Genomic DNA, 26,757 nt, shown 5'->3' on the forward strand with positions numbered 1-26,757 from the left:
GCACGCCGGGCCCAACGCACTCCAATCGCAGCACACAACCGGCGCGCACCTGCTGGAGATGACTTCAAAGCCTGTGACTCAGGCCCAATCCTAGACCACTCCATCGACCCTACCTCTCCGTGACGGAGTGATCTCCGCCTGTAGCCACACTCGCAGCTTAACGTGGCTCCCTCCTGTCAGATGGAGGGAGTAAATACAGCGGCAAACTTTGGGACAAACTCCCCTCTTTCCGGCAGAAACAGGAAATGCCGTAACTGTGTGTAACAACGGTTTCAAATCAGCATCTCTTTGACAAAAAATAAAATTAATAACTCAAATAAAACTCCAAACATCTTTCATTGTGTTACTTTTTTGTAAAGCTCTTAGTTTTAAACCTGATGTTTATAAGCTTCTTAGTTTTTGCAACAGTCTGTAAATATACACAACTTTATAATGAAATGCACAGATTTACCTTTTTCTAGACTAAACACATGTATGATCCTAAGTTAAAAAAAGATGAGGTTATCATGAGGTTGTTAACATCGTAGTTTATCAGTGGATGTTTGCAGGAACTGTTTGTAAACAGCGTGTTTCCTGACGGACACGCACAGCGTTGAGTCCGGTCAGGTAGGGCAGCACCGCTGCAGACTCGCTGTTTGAGGGCTTGATAACCCACTCCCCCTCCACACTCGTTGGTTTGGAACAGCACCTCTCGGGCGGACTCTCTGCGCAAACGGAGGGGTAGGGGGTGGAATTGGGCCTTAATGACAATTTGTTTACACTTATCTCCCTCTCTTCATCAGTTTGTCCGATGGGTGGCAGCAGCAGCAGGCTGTTTGGTACGTTGGCCCAGTCCCTGAACAGCGCCCCCTTGGCCCAACTGGAGGCATACCCAGACCAGGACCCGGAGGAGCTGCTGAGACTGTGTGAGGAGGTCCTGCAGAGGCGTCCGGCCCGCCCACACCGCAACCTGGTCTATCCCAGCAGCATGGCCCCCCGCCACAAACAAAACTCGTCCATACGGATCATGCAGTGGAACATTCTGGCACAAGGTAGAGATGTAGAAAGCACTGCAATACACTGTTCGGTAAAACGGTACAGGACCCAATCCTGCCTGTATTGGTACTTAAAGAATAACAGTGTTCTAATATAAATGTTTTAATGAGAGCTGTCTGACAGCAGCGCTCTGCCTGAGATATAAGAACGTGTTCCTGGATTTAGGCAGGCTTGTCAACAAAGCACTCACTGAGAATGGTCCAATACGTACCTACCTTTGTTGCCTTTTTTGCAATATCATTGTTAATTTTTTCTAATGCCGATTAGCAAACTTTTTTTCTTTTATCTGATAGCTTGTTGTGATAGAGAATGGAGTTTGAGTTGAGAGACAATGTCTAAGACCACACTTTTTAAAGTAGCCTGTTTACAAGCTAAATATAAGCTAAATCTCCAGAGTTCTATTCAGTGAAATAACTATAGAGCTATTTTACTTTGGTTGAGACATTCATGTTCCCCTCAGGACAATCAGTAATCACTTAAGTGATCCACTGGATTTTCATCTAGCACCACTATTGTGTCCAATTGCTTTCAGTAATTAGTTTTTTCAATCATCTGCCAAACTAAAGACATCCATCATACTCTGCTGCAGTGTGTTCTTAATGGTAATGTTGGAAAATGCTAATTAAGATGTTTCCATACATTCTAGTCATAAGTACAGACTGAGGCTAAAATGAATGTCTCTGTGTTTCTTTGCAGCTCTTGGTGAGGGGAAGGACGGGTTTATTCGATGTCCATTGGACGCTCTTAACTGGGAGGAGAGGAAGTACCTGATCTTGGAGGAGATCCTTACTCACAGCCCAGACATCCTGTGCCTGCAGGAAGTAGACCACTACTACGACACTTTCCAGCCAATCATGGCCAGCCTCGGTTACCAAGGCAGCTTCCTGGCCAAACCCTGGTCCCCCTGTCTGGATGTGGAGCAGAACAACGGTCCTGATGGCTGCGCTCTGTTCTACCGCCGGTCACGCTTCTCTCTGCAGGCCACAGCTCACCTGAGGCTGTCGGCCATGATGCTGCCCACCAACCAGGTGGCCATCGTCCAGACGCTGAGCTGCCGGGCAACGGGCCGGCGGCTGTGTGTCGCCGTCACCCATCTGAAAGCTCGGAGCGGCTGGGAGAGGCTGCGCAGTGTGCAGGGGGCAGATCTGCTGCAGAGTTTACGCAGCATCACATCCCAAGGGGGGCCCAGCAGCCCTGAGGAGGGGGCAGGCCCCGTCCCGCTGGTCGTGTGTGGAGACTTTAATGCTGAGCCCTCAGAGGACGTGTACCGCCGCTTCAGCTCCTCCACACTCCGTCTGGATTCGGCGTACAAGATGCTGAGCTCTGACGGACAGACTGAGCCCGCCTACACCTCCTGGAAGATCCGCCCCTCTGGAGAGAGCTGCAGCACTTTGGACTACATCTGGTATACCCATGATGCTTTGAGTGTGGACTGCCTGTTGGACATTCCCACTGAGGAGCAGATCGGCCCCGACCGCCTCCCCTCCTACCATTACCCCTCGGACCATTTATCCCTGCTCTGTGACCTCAGCTTCAGGGAGGGCCCCCACATGCTGATGTAGGCCACCTGGACCAATAGAAAGACTGCTGAGTGGACACCCTTACTGTCAATCACAGCAGGGAAACATTGGAGCGTGAACCATTTCCAAACATAAGACACAATCATTTTTCTTATCTATTGCTATTATCTTAACGGGGAACATTAGAGAAATGAGACATGTTGATGGAAGAGCTTTTAGTTTCAGGTTTTTATTTAGATTTGATCCAGTGACCTGTCCCAAGTAACTTTTTAACTGAACGCGCTTTCTGTAAATGAACTTCAGATAAAAAGCCAGCTCGGGGATTCTTCTGCTGGAGTTTGAACACTGGACACCAATGCTATTATTACTTCTATTTAATGACTTGTTCTTTATACTTTCTGTCATAAGGTTATGCTTTTCCTATAGTGTTTTGAAATAAATTATTTTGAATTGAAGCAATTCTCCATTGTTTGTTATTTGGAGATTAGTAATCATGAAGATGTTGTTACTGTGACTCCACTGAACATGAAGAGACATTTTGTTATTTACAAATAAAGTCATTTTCACTCACTGATTTCCTGTTTGCCACAGAGTTCTGAAAAGGGATGATGTTTGCCTGTGTTCAGGAGCCAATTAGCTGGCAATTAGGAATGTGGGATGAGTCAAGAGAAGACGGTTCCCCACAGATACTGTCGCCACATACACTTTATGTGGCCTAAAGAATCTGGACAACAGTGTGTGCTTTCAACTTTCTGTTGTCTCTTTTGTGCTCGAACACAAATACTCTGCAGATCGCTGCTATCCATCTGCCTGCCAGCTGCTCAGCATTAGACCTACTAGCCTCCTCTGAAGCAGTGATGGAACAACCTTCCCTCTGGACTCGGCCACAACACACTCTTTTGTGAGGGAAGAAGGTCCACTCTGTAGCAATGCAGTATGAGCATGAGTTTCTGTAGTTCCGACACCAGCACATCATAACGTCTTTTCTCCAGCCGATCGCTTCTCAGGAATTGCATTCTGTGGTTTTCCCATATCAGTCATTGAACCCTACAAACGTAGTTTTGAACCAGGTGCGACCGAACCTACTTCCAAGAGAATATCAAATGTAAAATCATTCAGAAATTAAAGGAGGATGTTGACACATCATGGATGTGACTAAATAAATATTGATATTAAGATTTATAATTTTATAAACTTATAAATCTTACCTGCCATGGATGAAGAGCAGGGGAAACCGGGTGGCAAAGGGTCTTTCAGGGGGACAGCTGCCACTGAGTATGCCTGATTCTTTTTACATTAAATGATTGTCTGGAAGAAATGTCACAAACACATTAAATCCATAGTTATCCCCCCCCCCCGCCATGGTGTTTCACAGCAGCACAGCGCCTCTCTGTGGACGGATGCACAAACAACACTTATTTAAAAAGAGCTACTAAATAATTATCAAAATGTAATTTTCCAATTTTTGAATAAGACAACTTCAGCCAGTTGGAATTCACATTTGTTTGTTTTTTATAATACATATTTGCAGTAAAATCTACTTCAATACGCTGATAGTACAAGAAAAAAATAGTATATTATACTTCAGATATAGAGCACACCATTTACTTCTTTAAGCAGACATCCTTTCACTCCCTTTTTATGGACAGTAAAAAAACAGTGCTGTGGAGTAACAGGAAACAAAGACATTAACTCATACTACGTCTGTCCGATACACGCTGAGTATCAAAAATGCTTTTTACATTTCTGTTCTGGCTTTTTATATCACCTTCCATTACAAAAAGGTTATAATTTACAATCTAAGGCGGCCCATTTGGTGTGAGCTCCGAAGGGTGGGTGGGTGTGTGTGTGTGTGTGTGTGTGTGTGTGTGTGTGTGTGTGTGTGTGTGTGTGTGTGTGTTCAACAGTCCCTTTTATCCTCTGTGGGTTCGGCAGCTCCACAGTAACAGGATGCGTCTCCAGGAGACCAATGTCAGGCTGAATGTCTGAGCCAATCAGAGAGCAGCTCTGCTCTATGTGTGGGGTAGGGTGGGGTATGGGGGGGTGGGGGTGTCCTGCACTTCCTCAGCAGTGTCCACAGTCACTTCCTGCCTCCCACCCCCCCAGGGAGGGCGGCACACTCAGGAGGAGCTGGTGTCTGCTGATGGAGGCTCCGCTGCTGCCTCTGCTTGGGGCTTACTGCTGGGAGGCTTGGAGGGCTGGGGGGGGGTTTTAGGTGTGGCGAGGTGATGCTGACTGACATGCAGAGTGAGCTGGGGTAGATGCTGGGCCACCGCTGCAGGTTTAGCTAGGATGAGGTGCTGTGTAGGTCGGCCTGCTGCCAGCTGCACCGTGGGAGCCATCTTAGCGCTGGCTAACTGCGTAGCGAGGGGTTTGGTCTGGAAGAGCTGCGTCAGCTGGCCCTGCGAGTTGGCCTGCATGAGCGTAGCCAGCTGGTTGGCAGGGATGGTGATGATGGTGATCTTCTCTCCTGCTTTGGAGCCAGAGGGCAGCATGCTGGGCAGAGTCTGGATCACGAGTTTAGGGGGGGTGCTTCCGGAGGCGTTAGCTAACGTTACCGGGACCCCCGTGGTGGTGGTGAAGATGGACGAGGAGTTTAACGTCACCTGACCAAGTGAGTTCATGACCAAGGGCATGGCTCTGATGGGCCTGCAGGATCAGAGCAGAGAGGAGAATAATTAAGTTGCAGCATTTCACTTTGTCATAGCTATGAAGTTATTTATAAAATACAAAACTGGGAAATGATCGTTATTTGCTGAAAAAAAATTCATGTGGATCCCTTAATAATGTGCATATCAAATGTTTTCCTGGATATTCATCCTTCAAACGGAAAGGTTGGGTGATAGAAATGACAAATAATAAAAAAGGAGAGAACTGCAATAATTGTTTTGACCTTTTCTGCACTGCAAGAGAAACGTTGAGTGTGCCTTCAGCCAGCCAGCGCTCTACACTGATCCCACCACACAGAAACCAGAACCATACGACACCACACTCTTGTCCCGTTGCCTACAGGTTCTGCTTTTGTTTGCAGGTATCTAATCAAATGATCTGCTCTCAGCCAATCAGATGATATGGTTGAAATACAATTACAAACCAACTATTATCATTATTTCAATGCTCTAGTTTCTTGTCATTTTTTAAGCAGATGACCGGACTGATGGTTAACCTGGCTAAAGACAGAGAGCTGAGTGATGACAGTGAGTAGAGACCTGCTGGCAGCGCCGCCGGGGAGGACAGTGACGTAGGTCTGCTGAGGCTGGGGGGCGGCGTGGGAGAGGGTGCCCAGGCTGGCAGGGCCATGCTGAGCTGGGTGCTGGATGGACACTACGCCCTCGCTGTCCTCCACCTCATCTCTATCCTCCTCGTCATCTATCACTCGGATGTTCTTGGGCATGTCTTTGAACTGGTAGGCCAGCCGCTGCCCCTCAACTTTGGCAAGGATGCCGCGCTGGTAGTAATACCTAGACACACACACACACACACACACACACACACACACACACACACACACACACACACACACACACACACACACACACACACACACACACACACACACACACACACACACACACACACACACACACACACACACACACACACACACACACACACACACACACACACACACACACACACACGATCAGAGTTGGTGTCATGTGACAGGGACAGACCGTAGGAGCACAGGAGAGGAGCGCTGACCTCAGGGCTCGGCCCATGGTCTCGTAGTTCATGTCAGGCTTGTTCTTGTGTTTGCCCCACAGCTTGGACACCGCCTTTGAGTCCACCAGCTTGAAGATCCCCTTCTCCCTCTGCATCCACTTGATGTACCTTGGACAGGTGTTCTTATCCTGCAGCAGCTCCAGTAGGAACTCCCACAGATAGGTGGTGTTGCCTTTAGGACACAAAGCACAACATCAGTGATGTCTCCAGAGCCAGGAGCCACATGTGAGATCCTCAACAGCAAAGGTTTTCATAAAACACCACACACACTAAGACCCCATTTACACGGGACCGTAAACGAACCAAATTCGATATCAAAAAAGCCTTCTGTTCACACGAACAGGCTATACGCGAGAAAAAAGTAGCAGGTACAACCACTTTCGTTCTCGTGTAAACACCGCCTAACACAACTGCAAATTACTTTTACTAACATAAAGCATTCTGAACACAAGCCAAAAGCATCAAGTGATTTAGGTGAAAATGTAAAACAACATTTGTATTAAATAAAAAAGATGGTAGATAATGTTCTACTACTGTGATGTACAAAAGAATATAGAGATATTGAATGCTGCAATGAGTCCGAAAACCTGGTACTGAGTCAGCATTTCTCCAAGGTGGACGATGTTGTGAGGATAACTAGTCCGCTATTACAGCAAACAATTTTCTCTCAAACTTGAAAGCCAACTCAGGCCAGGCTAAGAGCGAAGGCTTTTGTAGAACATGTCAACACTATCAACATGTTGGCTATGTGTTTGTTACATTGACATTATGCAACCATGGCATCGTTTGTTAACGAGGACAGTTAGTACCAATACTACATTACAAAAAACTGACAAATGTGATGGTGTGGAGGACGAGGAGAGGAGTCTGCAGCCTAAGGGGAGAGGCTGTCCTGTAGTTTGGAGGCACAGCAGTGGATACTTCTGTAGGTGAGCAGACTGATCAGCAATCAGTTCCTTTGTTTTGCTTACGTTAAGCAGGAATTTGGGTTTTTGTGCAGCTAATAACAGCCCAGTTATTAAGTAAGCTGCTGACTCCAACCCTGCCGGGTTCCTTTGAGAAGAATGAGCGGCACTGTGCACGTTACCCTGTAATAACCCAAGACGTTTTGTCGAGGGAACAAGTGAGATGCCTACTCCTGGGTAGGCCGACAAGAGTTCAAGTTCAGGGACGTTCTGAAATGAATTTCTTCCTTTGAGGATTCAGTTAGTTTTAGTTTTTTGATCTACGGTTGTACCCTAATCTTCTTTACTTGGTATAGCCCAATGATTGAAACGGCTGGAGTGCTTTGCAACATGTAATTTATCTGGACATTATGTTAGGATTTGTTGATGAAGGTGTGTGCACCACTTTGACCAACCTTTGCCCTCCCTCGGCCTCTTCTTGATCCCCAGGTCAAAGGAGCCGTTAGAAGCAGGCTGGTTTGTTTTGGGCTTCCGTCCTCCTGCACACACAGAACAGTTCCATTCAAACCTAACGGGTCCCTGCACCATCCCACCTCATGGTAGCATGTGGAACAAGAGCAACAGCTTACAGTGTGAGGCTGGAGCTGTGTGGCCTCCAGCATGAAGGCCTGTGAACTAGGAATAAAGCACGGCACCTGCCATGAAGCCACACTCACCTCCTCTCTTCTTCTTGGCAGCAGGCTCACAGTCAGGAGGGATGGGGAAGGACTCCTCCTCTATTGGTCCACACTCTGTGGACACCTCCACCACTGTCTCCATCATTACATCCTCTGATGGGTTACAGGAAAATATGCAATATTCCATTACATTTTGAATACACAATTATAGTGTTAAATTAACAGATATGTTTATTTATCAGCTATATACTAAAGTTGAGATAAAGATGAATAGAGAATTGGCGCATATCATCTGTTTGCCAATGAGATCAAATGATGAAGGACTTCTCTACAATGAGCAGATTGCTTCATGTAAACATGTTTATATGGTATTGCTTTTGTTTTTCCTGTTAACTGCAACAGGATGTTGACTTTGTGGGTTAAGCCTATCACAGAGGGAATGAGACGAACTACAGATCTGACCTCTGCCCATCAGCACTGACACAGCTCCTGGCTGCGGTGTTTACCTGTGTTGCGGTCATTGTGCAGTCCTCCAGGAGACTCCATGTGGAGAAGAGCTTCAGCTGCTTCAAACGTTTTGTCGAAACACACCAGGTCATGTCCAGACATCTCCACTGAAGCAGGAGTAGAGAGAGCAGAGAGCTGTCAGTCTGCAGGCATCTGCAGCACATGCCCCCTGAGGGGGGGCTGCTACATCAACCACATTACAACACAGAGATCCGGCTTGGTCTATTATCAAAGCTTGATCAGTCTGTTCCGCCTGAGATCTGGTCTGAATAGTGAGAGGTTGTTCCTGCCAGAAGGTGGCAGTCTTCTGCTATCATCGCATCAGCAGCAGCTCAACCTCTCTAGTAGGGCTGCACGATATTGAAAAAAACTGACATTGCGATATTCTTTTCCCCTGCGATATATATTGCCGTGTTTTTAACTATATTTAACCGGATGAAGGATTTTAGTCACGGACGTCTGGATCTTCACTGGCTGACTCATCATACCTTAAGTCATGATCTAACATGTCATGATAATGCATGTTGTTTACCCTCAAATAAGGGGGTTCATCTGTGAATGAAGAAGAGTGGTGTCTAGAAGGGATCCAAGAGATTAAACGTATTACATTAAACTATAGGAAGCTTCATTATCACATTAGGGAATTAACATACGTGACCAAATAGGTAATTTAACTTTTTATTCCACAATTAAAACCTTTTTTGTGCAAATAGCAGCAAAGTAGTGGACATCTTTTAAACAACATTATAAAAATAAAATTAAGTGTTCTTAATTTTATTTTTATAATGTTGTTTAAAAGATGTCCACTACTTTGCTGCTATTTGCACAAAAAAGGTTTTAATTGTGGAATAAAAAGTTAAATTACCTNCTGAACCTGGTTTTTACCAAGCCAAGTAAAGATATGATGAGAGTAAAGGTGGAAGGCAGGTACTACTACAACTACTACTACTTAACAGCATCATGTATGGCTCATCATCCAAAATTCAAAATAAACTGTAATATATCCAGAACTGCGCAGCCCGCCTCCTCACCCACACCCGCTCCAGAGACCACATCACCCCCGTCCTTCAAAACCTGCACTGGCTCCCTGTCCGTCAACGAATACACTTCAAAATCCTTCTGCTAACACACAAAGTTCTCAATAACCAGGCCCCCCCCTACCTCACCGACCTGATCCACCATTACACCCCTTCGCTCATCTGAAGCGAACCTCCTTTCTATCCCCACACGAACCAAGCTCCGAACCTGGGGGGACAGAGCCTTCTCCATCGCTGCACCCCCCCACCCCCTCTATTCCCTTCCACAACACAGACTTCTCTCCCGGTCAATCAAATGGTCCCACATTACCTCAATACTCAGATCACTTCACTGGCTCCCTGTAGCTTAGAGGATTAAGTTCAAAATCCTCACTCTCTATACAACCATTCAATGTGTCACTGACTACAAATATCTTGGTGTCGTGCTTGATCACAAGCTCTGGTGGGATGTTTGGTCTGAGAAAAAATGCCAAGTCTCAACAAAGAATGTTTTTTTTACGTAAATGATTGACTTTTAATGTCGGCAACAGAATGGTTAAGATGTTTTATCATGTTTTTATTGACAGTGTGCTCTCCTTCGGCATCATATGCTGGTTCGGCAACGCAACTGAGGCACAGAAGAAGTCATTCAGGAGGGCCGTAACATTGTCCAGTAAATCGACAGGAATCTCATTTTCTATTCTTTGCTAATATAGAATGCTTATACAAGGACAGAGTTTTAAAATTGGCACACAATATTGTGAGTGACCTGAGGCACCCACTCGCCTCTTACTTCGAACTGTTGCCATCCGGGCGGAGATATCGTGCCCCTCTGTTCAAAAAGAACAGATCTAGGCTGTCTTTCGTCCCACAAGCCATCAAACTCCTGAATCAATGATGGCTAGGACGCACTGTTTACCCAGCTGGTCCTGTCCCCCCTATTTCGCAAATGAGGGCCTAGACCCCTTGTCATGTCTGCCGATATCTGTTTTTCTTATGTCTGTTCGTTTTAATCTGTGTCTATGTTGTTGTCAGTGACGTATTGTCTTATCTTTTTAAATGCCTTTGTGATGTACTGCAACACCTTTTCCCCTCGGGGACAAATAAACAAATACTACTACAACAGCCAAAATTAAAATCACACACAGGGAAATCAGAGTATTCCAGAGCCTGGGGGCCAGCTGCTGCGAAGGCTCGGTGCCCTCTGGTTTTGAGCCTGGTCTCGGGCACTATAGCAGCAGCTGGTCAGCCGACCTTAAAGCTCTGGCTGGGGTGTAGCAATGGATGACGGATAAGCCGCAGACAGCCCATTTAGTTTGAACTTAGTTAATGAACTTATTAACATACGTAACTTAACTAACGTTGTTCATTTGACATAATTTAAGTTACGTAAAAAACGTTTTTGTTTTAACACAAACCAAGAGTTTCGAACATAATGAAGGAGTTTGTTTTCAATTCATAACATTATTCTTGTTTTTAAAACGATGACTCGTCAAAGCTTCATTGAGAATGCAGTGTTGTTTATGCAAACGTCATTTAAAAAAGGGGATACAAGGTTATTTTCCATCGTCGTCCTTTATATTCAATCAATTTACTTCAAGTCAATAATCCCATGTAGAGAAAAATATATTATAATTTACAAAGTGAACTTGTGGTCTGGGACTGGCTCTGTCTACAGTAACAAACTTGTGAAACAAATCAACGATCATTAACTCCAGGTTACTTTATAACTTCAAGCCCCCCTAAAGAATGTCATCTGCATTTTAGGTGTTCTTCCAGGACCTACTTCATGGACTTTAAACATTCAATGATATGTTAAACGGTAAGAAAAGGGAAATTTGAAATTTGGAAATTTCAAACTAAAATGTTAGTATACTCATTTAATATGTGTTTTAGGATGTCTGGATAATCAAATCCAGATAGTTGTATGTATTGTAGACAGTTTCAGCAGCTTTGCATATGACTTTTCTCATTCACATAATAGCCTTGTTGCATTACACCCTATCAAAAGAATGCAGTAAAATGAGAAGGAAAGGTTATGTACTTTTGTTTTGTTTTAAAGAAGTCAATTTGACTTTACTTCTGCCCGCAGCAACCCTCTGTCAAGAGTCAAAAGTGAGTATTTGCCCCTTAATAATCTGGCAGGAATGCAAACATGCCTGGGCATATAGAAAATGTCAAATAAAGGTTTAATGTCAAACCTTCTTTTGTGGAGCCTCAGGCATGGGTAGGATTTTGGAGGCAAGAATGAAGGCAACATATCCATCCGCCTGCGAGGTCCTAACATTATTAGGTTATTTCTGATTTGAAAGTGGTTTAAAACTCATCTGAACTGAAGACATCAAACAAATATTACTAGTAGTGGATGACATTTAAGATGCAATTCACTCGGAAACCTTATTTTTCACGAGTTGTCTGAGTCAGTGTAGGTGCCAGGGGAGATTATATCAATGCGCACTGCCTTTGGAAAGTAGATCCGGCTGGACAGGTTTGCAAGTCGAGGAGAGGAAAAGTTAGAGAGGGGGACTGCAGAGGCGCAGCCACAGCCAGGACCACTAACCCTCTGCACGCGCAACAAACAGCCGAGAACAAGTGCCTTTCTGACCATTTTCTATTTCACTGACGAGCAAGTGTGCAGAGGGGGAATTAGGGCTATGCCTCGCGAGTAGAAAGAAAGTAGATTTTGTGAGTGGTGTCCTGTTTAATTCCCACAAGATGAATAAAGACTTGAAGAGCCTGAGCCAGCTCGCCGTGCCTCTGCTGCTTTTCGCCCTGTGCGTCGCGGTGCAGCGATCCGAGTCAGCGGTAAGTGCCTTTAAACTTCTTCTTTTTTGCAAAGATTTTTTACAGATTTAAGGGCTTTTCCCTCCGCAAACGCCCCGCATTTAGAGACCTACCTTCGGTCAGCCGGCACCGGGACTCCACCGGCTCCAACCACGATTTATAAATAGATAGGCTGCTTTATAACAAGTGCTTCTGCTCGCATAATAATCACATTACCGATTCTCCTGTTGGTGCATTAAAACAACCGCACGTTTTCACGCTGTTACAGAGGCTTTTGTGGCACTTTTTAACGACCTTCACGGGCTCTGCTTTGTAGTTTCATGGGAGAATCGGACGGAGTTTCTGTCCCTCTTTGCGCATCACGTTTCTTCCTCCCTGCTGGAGGCAACCTGTAGCAACACGCCGACCATAATGCACTTTACCCAGCCTGAATATACTTTAATTCCTGTTATGAATAACTTAAAAACATTAGATGTGTGTGTGGAGAAGTGTGGCAACGCTGAGTCCTCCTCTCCCTTCACTAGTGTGTCTTTAAATCAGATTAATAATGTTAATTCCTCCTCTGACACATATAACACAGTCTGATAATAGCCTTTTCTAAAACATCCTGTACGTAATTACGCTTGGTTTCATCCATTTCCACCCCATAAGAGCGGGAATGTGATTTTCAGCAGCTTTATGAAGGTGCATCTCCCATGCAGGTGTGTTTTATGTTGACAGCACATTCTTCTATTGAAGTATAGACACTAAAAGCCATCTTTATTGCTCCTCCTAACACCATGCAGACTTCGATTCTGTGCAGAAACAAGACTTTTAGTGGCTGTTTTACCACCTAACATGCCTCATTGAGATGTATTAGCATCCAGAAGGAGTGTGTGTGTGTCTGTGTGTGTGTGTGTGTGTGTGTGTGTGTGTGTGTGTGTGTGTGTGTGTGTGTGTGTGTGTGTGTGTGTGTGTGTGTGCGCGTGCATGCATCTTCCCTTCCCTGCAGCTCTCCAACTTCCCATGCATCAAACTCTCTGTCCGGCTTCTCATGTATAATACTCCAACTGGCTATCTGTGTTATGAATATTCCCACCTCATTAATAACTCATGAGCTGCATATTAGCCCCGCCCACATTCAAGGCGTGTCCAATCAGGTCTGCACACTAGCTGTTCATCAGTATGTATGGCATGCAGACTTTTTATGCTCCAGCTTTTACACATGTCATCTTGAATCCTATGGCAGTATGTCATTATGTAACAGTGAACAAATGCATGTTTTTAGGCCATGAACACCACTTTCCAGATGTCAGGGTGGGATTCAAGCCCCTCTTGAAGTTGCACAAAGTTTATACTAAAGCATTTTGTATAAATAAAATCCCAGGTGGCTTCCTCCCCTCAGTTTATACAGCATGTTGAAAACATACACAACTGAGGATCTTTTCCCTGCCTGCCAGGTGGTGTTCCTCCGCTGTGAAACACATTCAATCTACATTTTGTTGATTTTACAAGGGGCGGACATCATGTGGAACGCTTTAAATCTATTTCTCGAGGAGGTAAATAGGTCCTAATGTCAAAAAGCAAACATGTATACCCTTAAGTGTATCGTCAGTGACTAATAGAAGATGCTCTCTTAGTAGAATATTGATAATCAAGTGTTATCTCTTAAAGGAGTGTTTGGAGATGTCGTCTATATTACATGCGTGACAGAGGGGCTGTCATTGTCGCCATGGAGATGAAGGAGGGGGGTCCACTTTCTATATAGGAATGTGGCTGACCGCCTCATTCCGCCCCCTCTATCGTGACGTAGGATGTAGAATTTCAGACGGGAGGCTGACTATTGATTACAGTTACAGACACAGATGCATCATGTACAAGCTAAGGTTCACGCACAGTCAAATGATGTGAACGTGCAAAGACCATGTCATGAGACTCTTGGGCATACACACACACCTACAGATTGTCTCTAGACACTTATTCTAAGAAAAACGAAATACATTCGACAGACACACATTTTAGAATTAATGTTGGTAATTAAAGTGTTGAGAAAAAGTGATGAAGGTGTCGTGATGCAATGGCCTGATCTCCACACTGATCTGTCGTTCGCAACACTAACACTCACTATGAGAGACGAGCTCCAGTGTTACTGTTAACAGATGTCTTACCCGCACACACACTGACGACGGACACACAGCACTTCTTTAACACACGCGAAACAACATGCAACGTCCTTTGTGCATTGGAAGTTGAGGACAGATCAGTGAAAGGCCGAGCTCGCAGGTAGAAATGTTCTGAATTTAAGTGCGTTACAACGAACACACAATCCAGTTTTTCCTCTGGTTATGTCTGATCCGCACCAGGTTTCACTGAGGCCCCCTAGTGGAAAATCCATGAATGTATATTTACTTATAACCACTGATTTCTGTATTCGTGAATTTTAATGTATTTATTTTCACATTAATTAATGCGTTCTAAACATATTTGATACTACTATGTCTCCTTTTCTTTCCCTGAATTATGTGTAAACTGTCCTTTTTTTTGGCAACTTAACGGCATTCCTTCAATCCACGCTTAAGTAAGTACTTTGTGTCCATAGTATTATGTACTAATTGTGAGATCTGGGTATGCATGGTTTACTTTATAAAATAAGGATATCAGGGTTATACATCTGCCACTACATTTAAACATATCTACACACATACACACACAAGCCTGCTCTTATTCATTTAGTAACTTCTTAAACACAGATTTGAATGCTCCTGTCTCTAAGCGAGAGTGTTGTGTCTGTGAGTTGTGAGTGTGTCAGTGTGATGTGTGTGTGAGTGTGGTGTGGGGAGTGTGAGTGTGTGTGTGGTGTGTGTGTGTGTGTGTGTGTGGGTGTGTGTGTGTGTGTGTGTGTGTGTGTGTGTGTGTGTGTGTGTGTGTGTGTGTGTGTGTGTGTGTGTGTGTGTGTGCGTGCGTGCGTGCGTGCGTGCGTGCGTGCGTGCGTGCGTGCGTGCGTGCGTGCGTGCGTGCGTGCGTGCGTGTGTGTGTGTGCCGATGCGTCGCGATGCGTTTGCCGGCGCTGAACAGGTGTGTGTTCAGTCCTCCGGAGCTCCGCACACTGAGGGGCTCTCGCGCTCACACGTACCCAGGATTTAGCTTCACATCTGGGGCAGCAGGACCCTGAGCGCCCCTCCTCCTCTGGAGATGATCCAGGGAGGAACGCAGAGAGGTGTAGCCCAGCGGAGGACACTGATGCTGGGGTAGATCTGCTGCCGATCAGCCTGTTGTAGCTCCACTCTTCTCCAGTGAGTATCCCTGACGCCAGGAGCAGAGACGCAGTGTATTCATTTAGTCGCATTTCCACCGCTTTCAAGCAACTTTTGCGCCTCAGTTTGGATCGGGAAAAATAAGATTTTTTTTATGTAAGGATTTGGTGCATAATGTCAACATAATGAGAGGAAGTGGAAAAAACTGCAAAAATCGAGAAAATAAATACAAATACAAGTAAAATGACCACAAAATGCATAAAGATATTCTAAATATATGTGAATTAAAATAAACAACGTGTTGACAAAAAAACGAAATGAGTAAATACAAAATACTACAAAATGATATATCTGAATTTAAAGGACTGTTTTATAGAAAGAATATGAAATCAGAATATAAAAAATGTTATATATAAAACATTAAGACCAAGATGAAGGATGCATCACCATTAATGAAATAAGATATATTAAAAAAGAATGAATCAAATCAAATGGAAAGATCTTTATATAAACATCTGAACATATCCAAATGATTTCTAATATTTGCAGCAAAGAGATATCAGTCAACTCTGCAGCAGCATTTAATAAACATGTTGAATTGGTCGTTGTGGTGCGCTGAGACCCAGCCACGTTTCTTCTTTGTGGCTTTCTGCTGCAGTGAGCGCCTCCGCTGCAGAAGACCTGTATTCAAAGTGTCTCTGGTGGAAACCTCTGAGACTTTTTAGATTTCATCGTGCAGTTTTGTGCAGCTCCGACAGGTGTCTGTGTCTCTGGAGCTGCTCTGGGATCAGTTTGACGCTGGGATTTGTTTCGTCTGTTCTTCGTGGGATTTTGGTGCTTTTTGTCGCTGCTGCTCTCAGAGAACAGAGTAGATGGAGTGAAGGTGGGTTTGCAGTTGGTGTAAATCCTGTTTTCCAAGCAGCGTTGGGAAGAGTGAGTTATCGTGGCGATGCTCTGAAGTGTGTGTGAGGAACACGACGGAGCAGACGGAGGATTTCTCTGAGAAGGAGATATTTAGACTCTAAACGAGAGGAGGGAGGTGTGGGAACTTTTTGAGAAACCTCCTTCTGTTCCCTCTGCTGCCAGTTCACCTGGACACACCTGTGGAGGACTCATGTCTGTCTGTGTGTGTGTGTGTGTGTGTGTGTGTGTGTGTGTGTGTGTGTGTGTGTGTGTGTGTGTGTGTGTCAGGTCTGAGAGCAGGGCATCACGTTTGGCTCGGCGGTGGAACCGTTCTGCGGGCGATGCTCTGATCCTGAAGCCGCTGTTCTACACGGGAACCTCCCGATCCTCACTCAGCCTGGACAGGTACAGACACACACACACACACACACACACACACACACACCTGTTGCACACCTGTTTAGTGTTGCTATGTGGGAGAAAAGGAATGATAACATGCAAAATGTCTCAGATTTGACCTCGATTTCAGGGTGAAAACAACATTTGTTTTGAACTCTGCATCTCCTTATTGGTATGCTGCGTTTACTTTTAATAAACCTGATATTTTAAACTGGTTTGTTTTGGATGCATTCAGCAGTAACTGAACTGAAGCTGGAGCTCTGATTCCACCCTGTTCAGGTTTTAATCTGATATTGATTTAAACAGGACAATGTAAATCAATCTAATTAAAGTAACTAATTTAAGAGTTAAAGGTCCCGTGTCCCTTTCCACTGATCATAGTTCCATTGTTGAGGTCTACTAGAATAGATTTACATTGTTCAATGTTCCAAAATCACATTGGTTTCTCATACAGCATCTCTGTATAATATGTGTATTCTTCACTCTCTGTCCTACACGGCATGTTGGAGATCCTGCCCCCACCCCCTCCCTGTGAGCCCACTGTGCTCTGATAGGTCAGCTCGCCCACTCTGTTCTGATGAGTCCATCACTGTTACAGCGGAACATCAGTGTTTATGTTTTACAATGGTGTTAGTTAGCAACCAGAAAATGACACCAGTAATGACAAACAGATGAGAATGCTGCGTGGGGTCTGGGTGCCGTGTTGGCGGGACACATTTTATTTAGTAATTTCAGCAGATGTTAGAATATTTGAAACTGGATTGTGCTGTAACATGGTGTTTTGAATGATGCTGTGTCTTAGTCATGAGCAGGGCCATGGGGCATTCAAATGACGCCACCCACTGCACACACAAAACACTGACAAATCCATCCTGACCACATGTACTTTTGTTTTGGCAGGAATGAGTGATGACCTCTGTGGTAGTGTCAGACGGAGGAGGGAACATAGTGGAGTATGTCACCGTGGTGGAGGAGCACCAGGAGGTGAGTCTGTGTTTCCCAAAACTCTTTTCAGGGGAGTCAGCAAAGCCTTTCCAGTTGAAAAAGATTACTGGAGACGATACCAGAGGTTGTGCCGATCCAACAGATTTTGTATTTAATAGAATAAAAAATGCAGCTACAAGGCTAATTCAAAATCAATGTTGCATATTTGATGTAAATATGTTGCTGTTTTGTGCTTTTGTGTTGATTATAAAGCTGGAACAGTATCTGGATAATAACAGGTGTATTAGGTGCAGCCAGTTGAACTAGACTAGACACTATGGATGGGCTATGATTCAATGTTATACGTTCCCTGAAGTCTATCATGGCAGTTATGGAGACATTGGAATGAACGCAGGCTAGTAATCTCTGTGTATTCAGAGGAAAAATAAATCAACAAGTGAACCATATACAAGAAAAGCATAGGGGAAGGACTTCCCACGACCAACAATGGATTTCCAACAATCACCTTGCCTCTGAGTGTGAATGGGTGAAGGATGACTTCTGTCTAAAACTCTTTACAAATGCAGATCATGGAACATGACAGCCTTTGACAGCTTACACTTGTTTCTGCCTGGCTGCTGATTGGTTAACTGCTGATTGGTTTACTGAAGTTGTTTTTTTTTTTAAATATAGGTGGATCATAAAAGGGTCTCAAAATTCTGTTCAGATCAGATTACCATAGCATTACGTTACTTGTGTACGACTAACGTGTTTATTTCACACTTCAAGGAGAAGACATTGACTCTAACTCAATATAAAGGGGTCGATCTGCCTGATTCTCTTAGTTTTGTCATTAAGTTTAAATGCTGTTATCTGGGAACACAGGGACTTAGGAAATTCAACTTTTCACGTTTCTAAACTGTTCAGTGTGAGCAGCAGCCCACTGAGGAGGAAGAGGAAGAAGAGTTGGTTGAGCAGGAGATCGAGGCAGTGATCGTGCAGGGCGGAGAGGAAGATGTGGACGATGAAGACAGCGTGGTGCTGCAGGAAGAGGGCTGCCCGGCCGTGATCGTGGAGGAGGTGCCCAGTGCCCAGGTGGAGGAGTGCTACTCGGCACAGGTGCTGGTGTACGACGACGGGACGTACCTGATGCAGGACGTGGCCGAGGAGCAGGAGGTGGTGACGGAGGTGTCTGAGACCGGTAAGGTTCACTTCTCTCAATGTTAGATCTGACTGCCAAACAATACATGTATGAATAGATCAGCGTCTTTCAACTTTTCTTGGCAGACCAACAATACAAAAAATGCCATTGTAGCCTAATACAGCATATATCAAGACAATTTCATTACGATTCCCTCAATTTGGCCACAAGTTCAGCTCATAAGAAGATAGCGTTAAGAGTGCTCTCAGAAACCTTTGTGTTTTTTTATTACTAAAGTAATCTGTTTGATTTGGCTTGGGAGCACGGCACTGCTGGAGTTTATTTTGCAGCAACTAAATCATATTTTCATGACCGATTTCAACTGGCTGCCCGGGTTTTCTCCTTTGTTCCTGGTGCTAGGAGAGAAGCTAAGAGTGAAGGCAAAATTACACAAATTGAAAAAAGACTCGGTAGTCTACTTTTTTATTTTCTCTACTGCAAACCTTCTGCTCACCGCGACTCCGTGATTGAATTCTCAATGGACGCTATCCATCAGGGGTTCTGTACGTTCAGTGAGAGCGCCCACTGCTCCACAAAAGGGTGTGAGCGTAGAAGTTTTACATCTTGTGTGTGAGGAAACACCAATTTAGATCCAGTTCAAACTAAATGTTTTACAAGACATCATCTAACTTTTTCATGTTTCTCCTGCTGCTAATTATGTTATAATTATAACTATGTTTCCAAATTTTCCTTTATATGGATTGTAAAACTCCTCTCAAATTGAGTTCCATGCAACAAACCTTAACATATATCTTCCATTTGACTTTCTGAAATGTGCCAAGCTGTATTGAGACGGTAGCTCTAGACCCTATAGAGCAGGGGTGGCCAACCCGCGGCTCTTTGCCTAGTTTCATGCGGCTCTTCAGTTCATATCGAATTTTATATGTGTGAGTTTGGTGGAGAGACACTGACTCCTGACTAGTGTTGCACGGTGTACCGATACTTGAAAGGTATACCGCGATACCCTGCCGTTAAAAACGCTACGATTCCTCCGTTTCATTAGTATCGGTACTTTAAGAATGACGGGGGAAAGTACTCCGGTGAGAAAGCGCCGTTTTAATAATCCGTGTGTGTTCAGCGCTCTGCTTCCAATACCTGCACTGCAGCCGTGCCTGCAGTCCCGCCCCTCTCAAGCACGCTCAAGTGCCTCCCCTCTCTCGTGCACGCGCTAGCTGCCAGAGCATGTGAGAAAACGAGAAGTATGGCTGCAAGTGGGAGTGCAACTGCCGCTGCGCCTCGGCTTGTTGACAAAAACGACGCCAGAAGCTAAATTTTGATGTATTTTAGCTATATCTCTGACAGTGAGGGCAAGCCTACGGACACCACAAGGGCCTGTCTGTAAGAAATGTATTAATTTATTTAATACGAATTCTTATTTATTTTATTTATTGTTCTCATTGTTTAAAAGTTTGTGTTATGGTTATGCTTCTGGTGTGAAATAAAGCACAATAATTACATTTAAGACTGTTTCCCTTTTTTTAAGAAAAGTATAGAAAAATAATCGGAATCGCAATTTTTGACTTGGTATCGGTATCGAAACCAAAATGTTGGTATCGTGAAAACACTACTAGGTAGGTCTGTTAAGTATTGAATGCTGATAATTCTGACGTAATTTGGCCGGTCATAGTAGTTTGAGGGGGGGAAAACCTATCGTTGATTAAACACTATCCAGCGTTTTCCTACCATTGTCTTGGAGGGGAGCTGCGCCCCGCCAACGGAGCCCCGCGCCCCCCCTGAAATTCAAGGTGTTTAATTATATATATATAATTTTTCTTTTTTTAAATATATATATATATAGCACCAAATTGCAAATCATCTATAACTACTGTCACTTTTCACATTGAACATGTGCTCTTTTATTAAATAAACTAAACACTTTCATTTTAAGTTTAGTGTTTTTGACCCTAAGAAACACTGATGCATTAATCAATAACAATAAACCACAGCTCCTCTCTCTGCTCCGGAGGACTTAAAAAAATTAAATATCCCAACAACACCCCCCGCTCAGACAGCACCCCCCCAAAGCATCTAATTTACAAACTATAAAGGTCCTCTGGGAAAGTAACTGGGTGACGACCTCTTTGTCCTCCCCCCTACCCTTTCAAAACAGTGGGTAAGGTTACCCGATAATAATCCGGAATTATCTAATGCGTACCAGTACAAACAATTTTTACAAACGTCAGCGCTTTCGAGATTCGGTCCCCACGGTTGGTCAGTCTCCATTCTCCGGGTGTAAAAAGATATAATGACGTTTCTCGGTGTAGTTTGTGTGTCAGTGACTATGGCGAACAAAGTCAAAAAAAAACAAAAGACCTCTGNGGGGGCAGGATCTCCAACATGCCGTGTAGGACAGAGAGTGAAGAATACACATATTATACAGAGATGCTGTATGAGAAACCAATGTGATTTTGGAACATTGAACAATGTAAATCTATTCTAGTAGACCTTAACAATGGAATTATGATCAGTAGAAATGGCCATGACATGGGACCTTTAATTTAATTTGGGGCCAACTTCTGTAAAGTTAGGAAGAGGCTTGGGGGCTCAATTTACTGTTCTGTACTAAGCTTATACGACGTGCCATTTAATTTACATTTCTAGTTTTTTTAAATAATTGTAGTTTTCCTATTTACGGCAGAGGCAGGTATCCTAAATACATGTTCTGATCAAACAGGAAGCGGGACTGAGGCTCTGACAGCTCTCGCAGCGCGCAGGCTGGTGTTTACTTTCTGCTCTGCGCTCTGCAGCTACACTCTGGAGCTAACTCGCTAGCTACCGCCAATGCTTCTGCTACTCACTAAACAGTTTCAAACTAACTTTACTAAGGCTGCTCACAATATGCACTTTGTTATCTTACATCACATATTCAGTGCCAGAAAAAAATATCAACACTGCATTCTCATTTAAAAGGAGACTACCCACAACCGAATCACAAATAAATGGCTAGCTTTAAGCTTAGTAAATTAGCTCCAAACAGTTAGCAGATAGCTAGCAAACACATATACCGCAAATAAGGTATAGTTTAAAGCGTACATGTTAAGGAACTGGCAAATAGCACACATTAGGGTGTTAATATTAGATGTTGTAAAAGGTCACACTGCTGATATAAATGTCCTTATCTTACCTTGTTTTGCTTTTGCTAGCGAAAAGTAAGCTCCGAGGCTAGCGCTGCCCGGGCCTAACGTTAGCCAAGCTGTCAAGGCCAAAATGCTAACTTCGCTCGCATAAACAAGTGTTAGGCTTTCCTCCGTTCCTTAAAAAGACTTTAAAGACAGGTATCGTCTTCCCGCGCAGAAACGTAAAGGGTAGACGTAGATGCAGGCCCTGCAGTTGTTTTGATTACAGCTCAATTCTCGCTATCCTGTAGCTTTCCGGCGCGTCGCCTCTGCTGCAGCGGATCCAGCGGGTCAGAGCACAGAGCGCCGTGACGTCACGAGGACAAACCCCAACAATGGGCGTCGCATGGCATACTGTAACTGGGTTTTATATTTATGTATTTCATTACTTTATATGTCTACCCCTGATGTCAACCTTTTTGTATACAAAAAAATATATAATTAATATATATGAATGTTCTTGAATACAAAAATGTATCAAATAAAATGTTTTACCAAAGAGACCACCACACAAACCACATAAAGACCCAAAGATAAATAAAAAAACAAAAACAAAGAGACAATTCCAAATGACTACAACGAGTCCTAAAGTGGCAAAACAAAAGCATAAAAACATTTACAAAAGGACAAAAAAAACAGATAGATGTGTAAAGACCAAAAGATCAACACAAAAAGCTATTTGTAATGAATAGATTTGACTCCACTGAAGAGAGGGGTTCACAGTTAGATGCTATTGACACTAAAAGTTTTTTGTTCAAGGACATGTATTACATGAGTTATTGTAACAATGCAGAGCCTGGTTTGATTTGCCCGCTCTCACCTGAGAGGATGGTGTTCGTGGTGCTCAGAGCACTGAGATCTAACATTAGAAAAACTCACTGAAACATTTTCATTTGGAACACGTTCCACTTGAGAACGAGTCCTTGTCATGTTGACATGCATTTACCAAAGTACTGTATATCAGTTCACATAAACTCAGTATTAACATTTCGTTTTACTTAACTCAGATGGTGAACTTTTTAATTCACTACGACTGTTTGACAGCTTTAGTTACTTCACAAATTAAGTAATGTAATACAAAAACTACACGTTTCATAAATCTACAAAACATCTATATTAAATAGTTCAAATTAGCAACATCATATAGTGAATTACTCACGGGAGACATACTTTAAAGGATTAATAATGCTTTATTTTTAATGGAATATCTTCATACCACACAAGTAAATGATCAAAATATTAATTCATTTCTAAGAAAATAAAAGTTAATTTAGGTCCTGTAACTATTTCACCAGCACTTACTATGGTATGACTTGCTTGAAGTGAATCTATCTGCACTGTTGTTATCCTTAGTTTGAATCTCTAAGGTTCTTTGCACTTATTGTGAGTCGCCTTTGATAAAAGCATCAGCCAAATGTAATGTAAATACCTTCCCCATCACTACAGGAAAGACACGTATCTGTCTAGTCAAATTGTATTATTCAGGTTCAAACAGTGAAGTTTCAGTGTCAGTTACCCACAATTACTCCAGCAGTGGGAGTTCCTGTCCATTTCTCTAAATAATCAGGGTCAACGTCAAGTAAGCAGTATCACAGTTTAACACCGATCACAGCTAATCTGCTTCATCAGGAGAAGGTAGGTTTGATCAGATCTGATTGACAAGAAAACAAGCTGTCAGATTTAGATTTATTTGTTAAATGTTTCTGCACCTCACATTACCTTGAACGTTTTCTCAGTAAACCAGATGGTCCTTAGTTTAGCAGAAAAGTTACAAAAACTCCAAACAGCTTTTACTGTTCTAGTTTTGGAGAAAACTAAAAAAGGTACACAGAAGTGTTATCAGGCTGAGCTTACACCAACCAGCATACTTATCCTCAACAATGTTTACACAAAATCCTTTAAGTCATTCAAGTGTTCCTGGAAAAAGTTGGTGAACTAAAATTACAACACAAAAAATAGGTTTAATCCATCTTTATTTTGCAAATACATGCATGTGTGAAGCAGTCAGTTTCTGTCCTTTGCTTAATCAAAGACATCAACTCACATCCCGTAACAGAAACCTGCCTGAGAGCCTCAACAGACAAATTTACATTTTCAAAATACATTACTAAATTGTCATATTTAATTATTCTCAGATATTTTTCAATTAACATAGAACAAACTAACAAAGCCAGCAATCCAAGAGTAGAGGGGAGAGATCTGAAAGAGGGCCTCAAAGAAGAGGGGACAGTTTGCATTTCACACAGGAGACTTTACTTCAGACAGACTGCAACACTTCCCATACACACCTCACGTCACACAAGCACATCAAGAGCATTACCGAGCGCACATGCCGCATCCTTTAAAGCACACATCCACACAGATCTGACTGAAAGCAGAGTGAAAGAACAGAATGCTGCTCATACATCCTCCATCAACCCACTGACCATCCTCACTGAAGCAGCTCTCTAGGAACACACCAGCTTCCTCAGGGGTGTGTGTGGAAAAGAACAAAAGGTAGAAGGACTTTTGCACCATTATCTTCCAATCAGGAAGATGTCCCTTATATTGTATACATTCACATCTAATCATCAGATTGTCTATATCATTAAGGATGAACAGAGGGTATGCAAACACTGAACATGAAAAGGAAAACAGCTGCTGCTCTCTATGGGTCAGTGTCTGGTGTTGGTGGAACGAACCTGCTGTGACATCACCGACTGGGGAAGCGCTTTAGAGTTTACCCATTGAGAGCAGAGGAACACATGTTTCAGTGTTGAATTACCATTTAAAAAAGGGAAGGAAAATAAACAATGCCTGCTTTATAGGAGAGTTAGGGCGCTCCATGAATTGGCTTTGCAACTGTGTTGTTGGCTCTGGAGCTGCAATACAGACTGCTTCAAGAAGAGGTACAGTCGCTTGAATGCTGAAAACATAAGGAACAGTGAGGTAGCCAGGTGGCTGTGGTACATGCCGTCTCTCTAAATCTTTACTAAGTAGAAGAAAAACCTGAGGTCGGGTAATTTTGGTGAATAAAAATGAACCTAGCTTCTTTAAAATATAACACTAATTTCACATTAGACGTGGCTAGGCAGAGCATGGGTTAACAGAATGTGGTGCTGTATGGAGGTATTCCACGGAGTGATTCGGAGGCAGTAAACTCTGTAACAGTAAGAAGAAACGGTGACTGGATGGGTCCGTTTTTAAAACACACAAGGTAACAGGTTGCAATTCACTGAAGAAGTGTTAGTGAGGCTGGTGAAGGAAACACCTGAGATCTGTTTATCTACGGATGAGCCAGGACATGGAGGTCAGTGTGGAGTGTCACAGTAATGGGCACTGCTCACATGTTGGTGAATGGATCCATAACGCAGGCTTGGGTCTGTGCGTTATTTATATTTTAACACTGGAACTGTATTTGTACTACTACAAGTCCCTTTGATTTGTATTGGGTAAAGGGAGGAAGGGAAGATGTTGGAGAAAGGCACATCCTCTCCTTCTGGAGGATATTAGGTCATCATCCAGGAGCCGTTTACTGTGATGGAGGACAGAAACGAAAACGTCATTAGAACTGTCTGCGTCAGCACATTCTGAAAGTGTATCCATTTATTACACAATTCTAAATCATTTCTAAAGAGCATTTGAACATGAACTACAGGAACATGGATGTGAAGGGTGGACATGTTATAAATAACAACTGTCATGTCCACAGCACACAGGATAAGGTTTGTTCAGAGAAAAACAAAGAAATGTGTAAGAATATTTACTTTCTTTACATTTTCCTAGGTTATGACCCATTTGAACAAACTAAACATTACTTATCATTCAACCTTTATCTGAACCGACTTGCATACAGTACTGCAGTCGTGCATGTGGGAGCAATTTGGGGATAGGCATGTTGCCCAAGGACACTGTGGCATTTAGCCCGTTTGAATTACGCCTATAAATCCCCTAAGCCACAGCACCCCCCCCCTCCTAAAAACTTCTGCCAGCTGAAACTCGGGCACCATGCAAAGCCTATGCCATTATATCAGCAGTTGCCTGTTTCTAACATATTGCCCTTCCCTTCATCATATTAATCGATGGTCGGAATAATAAAGGCTCAGTACCTTATTTGGAACTACTGCTGCATTTGCATCCTAAGAAGACGTCGCCTACCCTGAGTAGCAAAGTTTAAAACGTGTTAGAGTGACTCTTTGAAAGCCCACGCTGATTGAGGGCAAGCGTCAACATGAATTTCATTTCTCGTTAAACCAAAGCATGATAGTCAAAAATAAAGTTAAGACTGCAATCACTGGGAAACATTTGCAATGGACTCTTGTCACTTGTAAACTGATCTTCATCTATACACACATAGATCAGTCTGAAACAAAGTTCACTGGTACCTCAGCAGGGGAGCGGTCCTCCTCTGGGGCTGTGATGACTCTACCAGTCATGGAGCTCACGCCCAGCACCTTGAGCCGCTTCTCAGCTTTAGGTGCTCCTTCAAGAACCACAACGATGTACTCTCTCTGGGGACCCTCTGCCAAGGTCTCTGCAGGGGCTTCTACTACTGGTGCCACCACTACTGGTGCAGGGGCTTCTTCTACTGGTGCAGGGGCTTCTTCTACTGGTGCAGGGGCTTCTTCTACTGGTGCAACCTCTACTGGTGCAGGGGCTTCTTCTACTGGTGCCACCTCTACTGGTGCAGGGGCTTCTTCTACTGGGGCCACCTCTACTGGTGCAGGGGCTTCTTCTACTGGGGCCACCTCTACTGGTGCAGGGGCTTCTTCTACTGGTGCAGGGGCTTCTTCTACTGGTGCCACCTCTACTGGTGCAGGGGCTTCTTCTACTGG

At 43.7% G+C, this 26,757-nt stretch overlaps 4 protein-coding genes across 5 annotated transcripts in view; 2 read left to right on the plus strand and 2 right to left on the minus strand.

Moving 5' to 3' along the window:
- The window catches only part of nocta (nocturnin a), a 9,905-nt gene extending 6,895 nt beyond the window's left edge, over nucleotides 1–3,010 (plus strand). For both annotated transcript variants that reach the window (XM_010795824.1, XM_010795825.1), the window contains exons 2-3: nucleotides 783–1,031; nucleotides 1,732–3,010. In XM_010795824.1, coding sequence (XP_010794126.1) covers nucleotides 783–1,031; nucleotides 1,732–2,597 — 1,115 coding nt within the window. In that variant the 3' untranslated portion in view covers nucleotides 2,598–3,010. The remainder of the gene's footprint in view (nucleotides 1–782; nucleotides 1,032–1,731) is intronic.
- A 1,033-nt stretch (nucleotides 3,011–4,043) lies between these two features.
- LOC104966630 (ETS-related transcription factor Elf-2-like) lies at nucleotides 4,044–8,502 on the minus strand. The gene is made up of 6 exons (XM_010795827.1): nucleotides 8,367–8,502; nucleotides 7,900–8,013; nucleotides 7,639–7,722; nucleotides 6,258–6,450; nucleotides 5,765–6,016; nucleotides 4,044–5,204 (listed from the first exon to the last, which is right to left on the minus strand). The coding sequence occupies exons 1-6, from the start codon at nucleotides 8,467–8,469 to the stop codon at nucleotides 4,676–4,678; spliced, it is 1,275 nt and encodes a 424-aa protein (XP_010794129.1). The 5' UTR covers nucleotides 8,470–8,502; the 3' UTR covers nucleotides 4,044–4,675.
- Nucleotides 8,503–17,585: 9,083 nt separating this feature from the next.
- On the plus strand, nucleotides 17,586–18,853 carry LOC104967161 (ETS-related transcription factor Elf-2-like). Its single transcript, XM_010796577.1, has 2 exons — nucleotides 17,586–17,686; nucleotides 18,554–18,853. Exons 1-2 carry the CDS (start codon nucleotides 17,612–17,614, stop codon nucleotides 18,851–18,853), a joined length of 375 nt encoding a protein of 124 aa, XP_010794879.1. The 5' UTR covers nucleotides 17,586–17,611.
- Nucleotides 18,854–23,899: 5,046 nt separating this feature from the next.
- Nucleotides 23,900–26,757, minus strand: part of LOC104967162 (fibrous sheath CABYR-binding protein-like) — a 3,091-nt gene continuing 233 nt past the window's right edge. The window contains exons 2-3 of the mRNA XM_010796578.1: nucleotides 26,308–26,753; nucleotides 23,900–25,457 (exon numbers count right to left, since the gene is read on the minus strand). Coding sequence (XP_010794880.1) covers nucleotides 25,455–25,457; nucleotides 26,308–26,753 — 449 coding nt within the window. The 3' untranslated portion in view covers nucleotides 23,900–25,454. The remainder of the gene's footprint in view (nucleotides 25,458–26,307; nucleotides 26,754–26,757) is intronic.

This window comes from Notothenia coriiceps, unplaced genomic scaffold, assembly GCF_000735185.1.
Source record: "Notothenia coriiceps isolate Sejong01 unplaced genomic scaffold, NC01 NC01_scaffold00037250, whole genome shotgun sequence".
Classification (NCBI taxonomy): Eukaryota; Metazoa; Chordata; class Actinopteri; order Perciformes; family Nototheniidae; genus Notothenia; species Notothenia coriiceps.

Excerpts from the sequence above, each read along its gene's own strand:
- LOC104966630 (XM_010795827.1), bottom strand. The coding sequence starts at position 8,469 with ATGTCTGGACATGACCTGGTGTGTTTCGACAAAACGTTTGAAGCAGCT. Across the intron at positions 7,723-7,899 it reads TGCCAAGAAGAAGAGAGGAG|GAGGACGGAAGCCCAAAACA; the intron begins GTGAGTGTGGCT and ends CTGTGTGTGCAG. Across the intron at positions 6,451-7,638 it reads GAGGCCGAGGGAGGGCAAAG|GCAACACCACCTATCTGTGG; the intron begins GTTGGTCAAAGT and ends TGTGTCCTAAAG.
- LOC104967161 (XM_010796577.1), top strand. The coding sequence starts at position 17,612 with ATGACCTCTGTGGTAGTGTCAGACGGAGGAGGGAACATAGTGGAGTAT. Across the intron at positions 17,687-18,553 it reads TGGTGGAGGAGCACCAGGAG|TGTGAGCAGCAGCCCACTGA; the intron begins GTGAGTCTGTGT and ends TAAACTGTTCAG.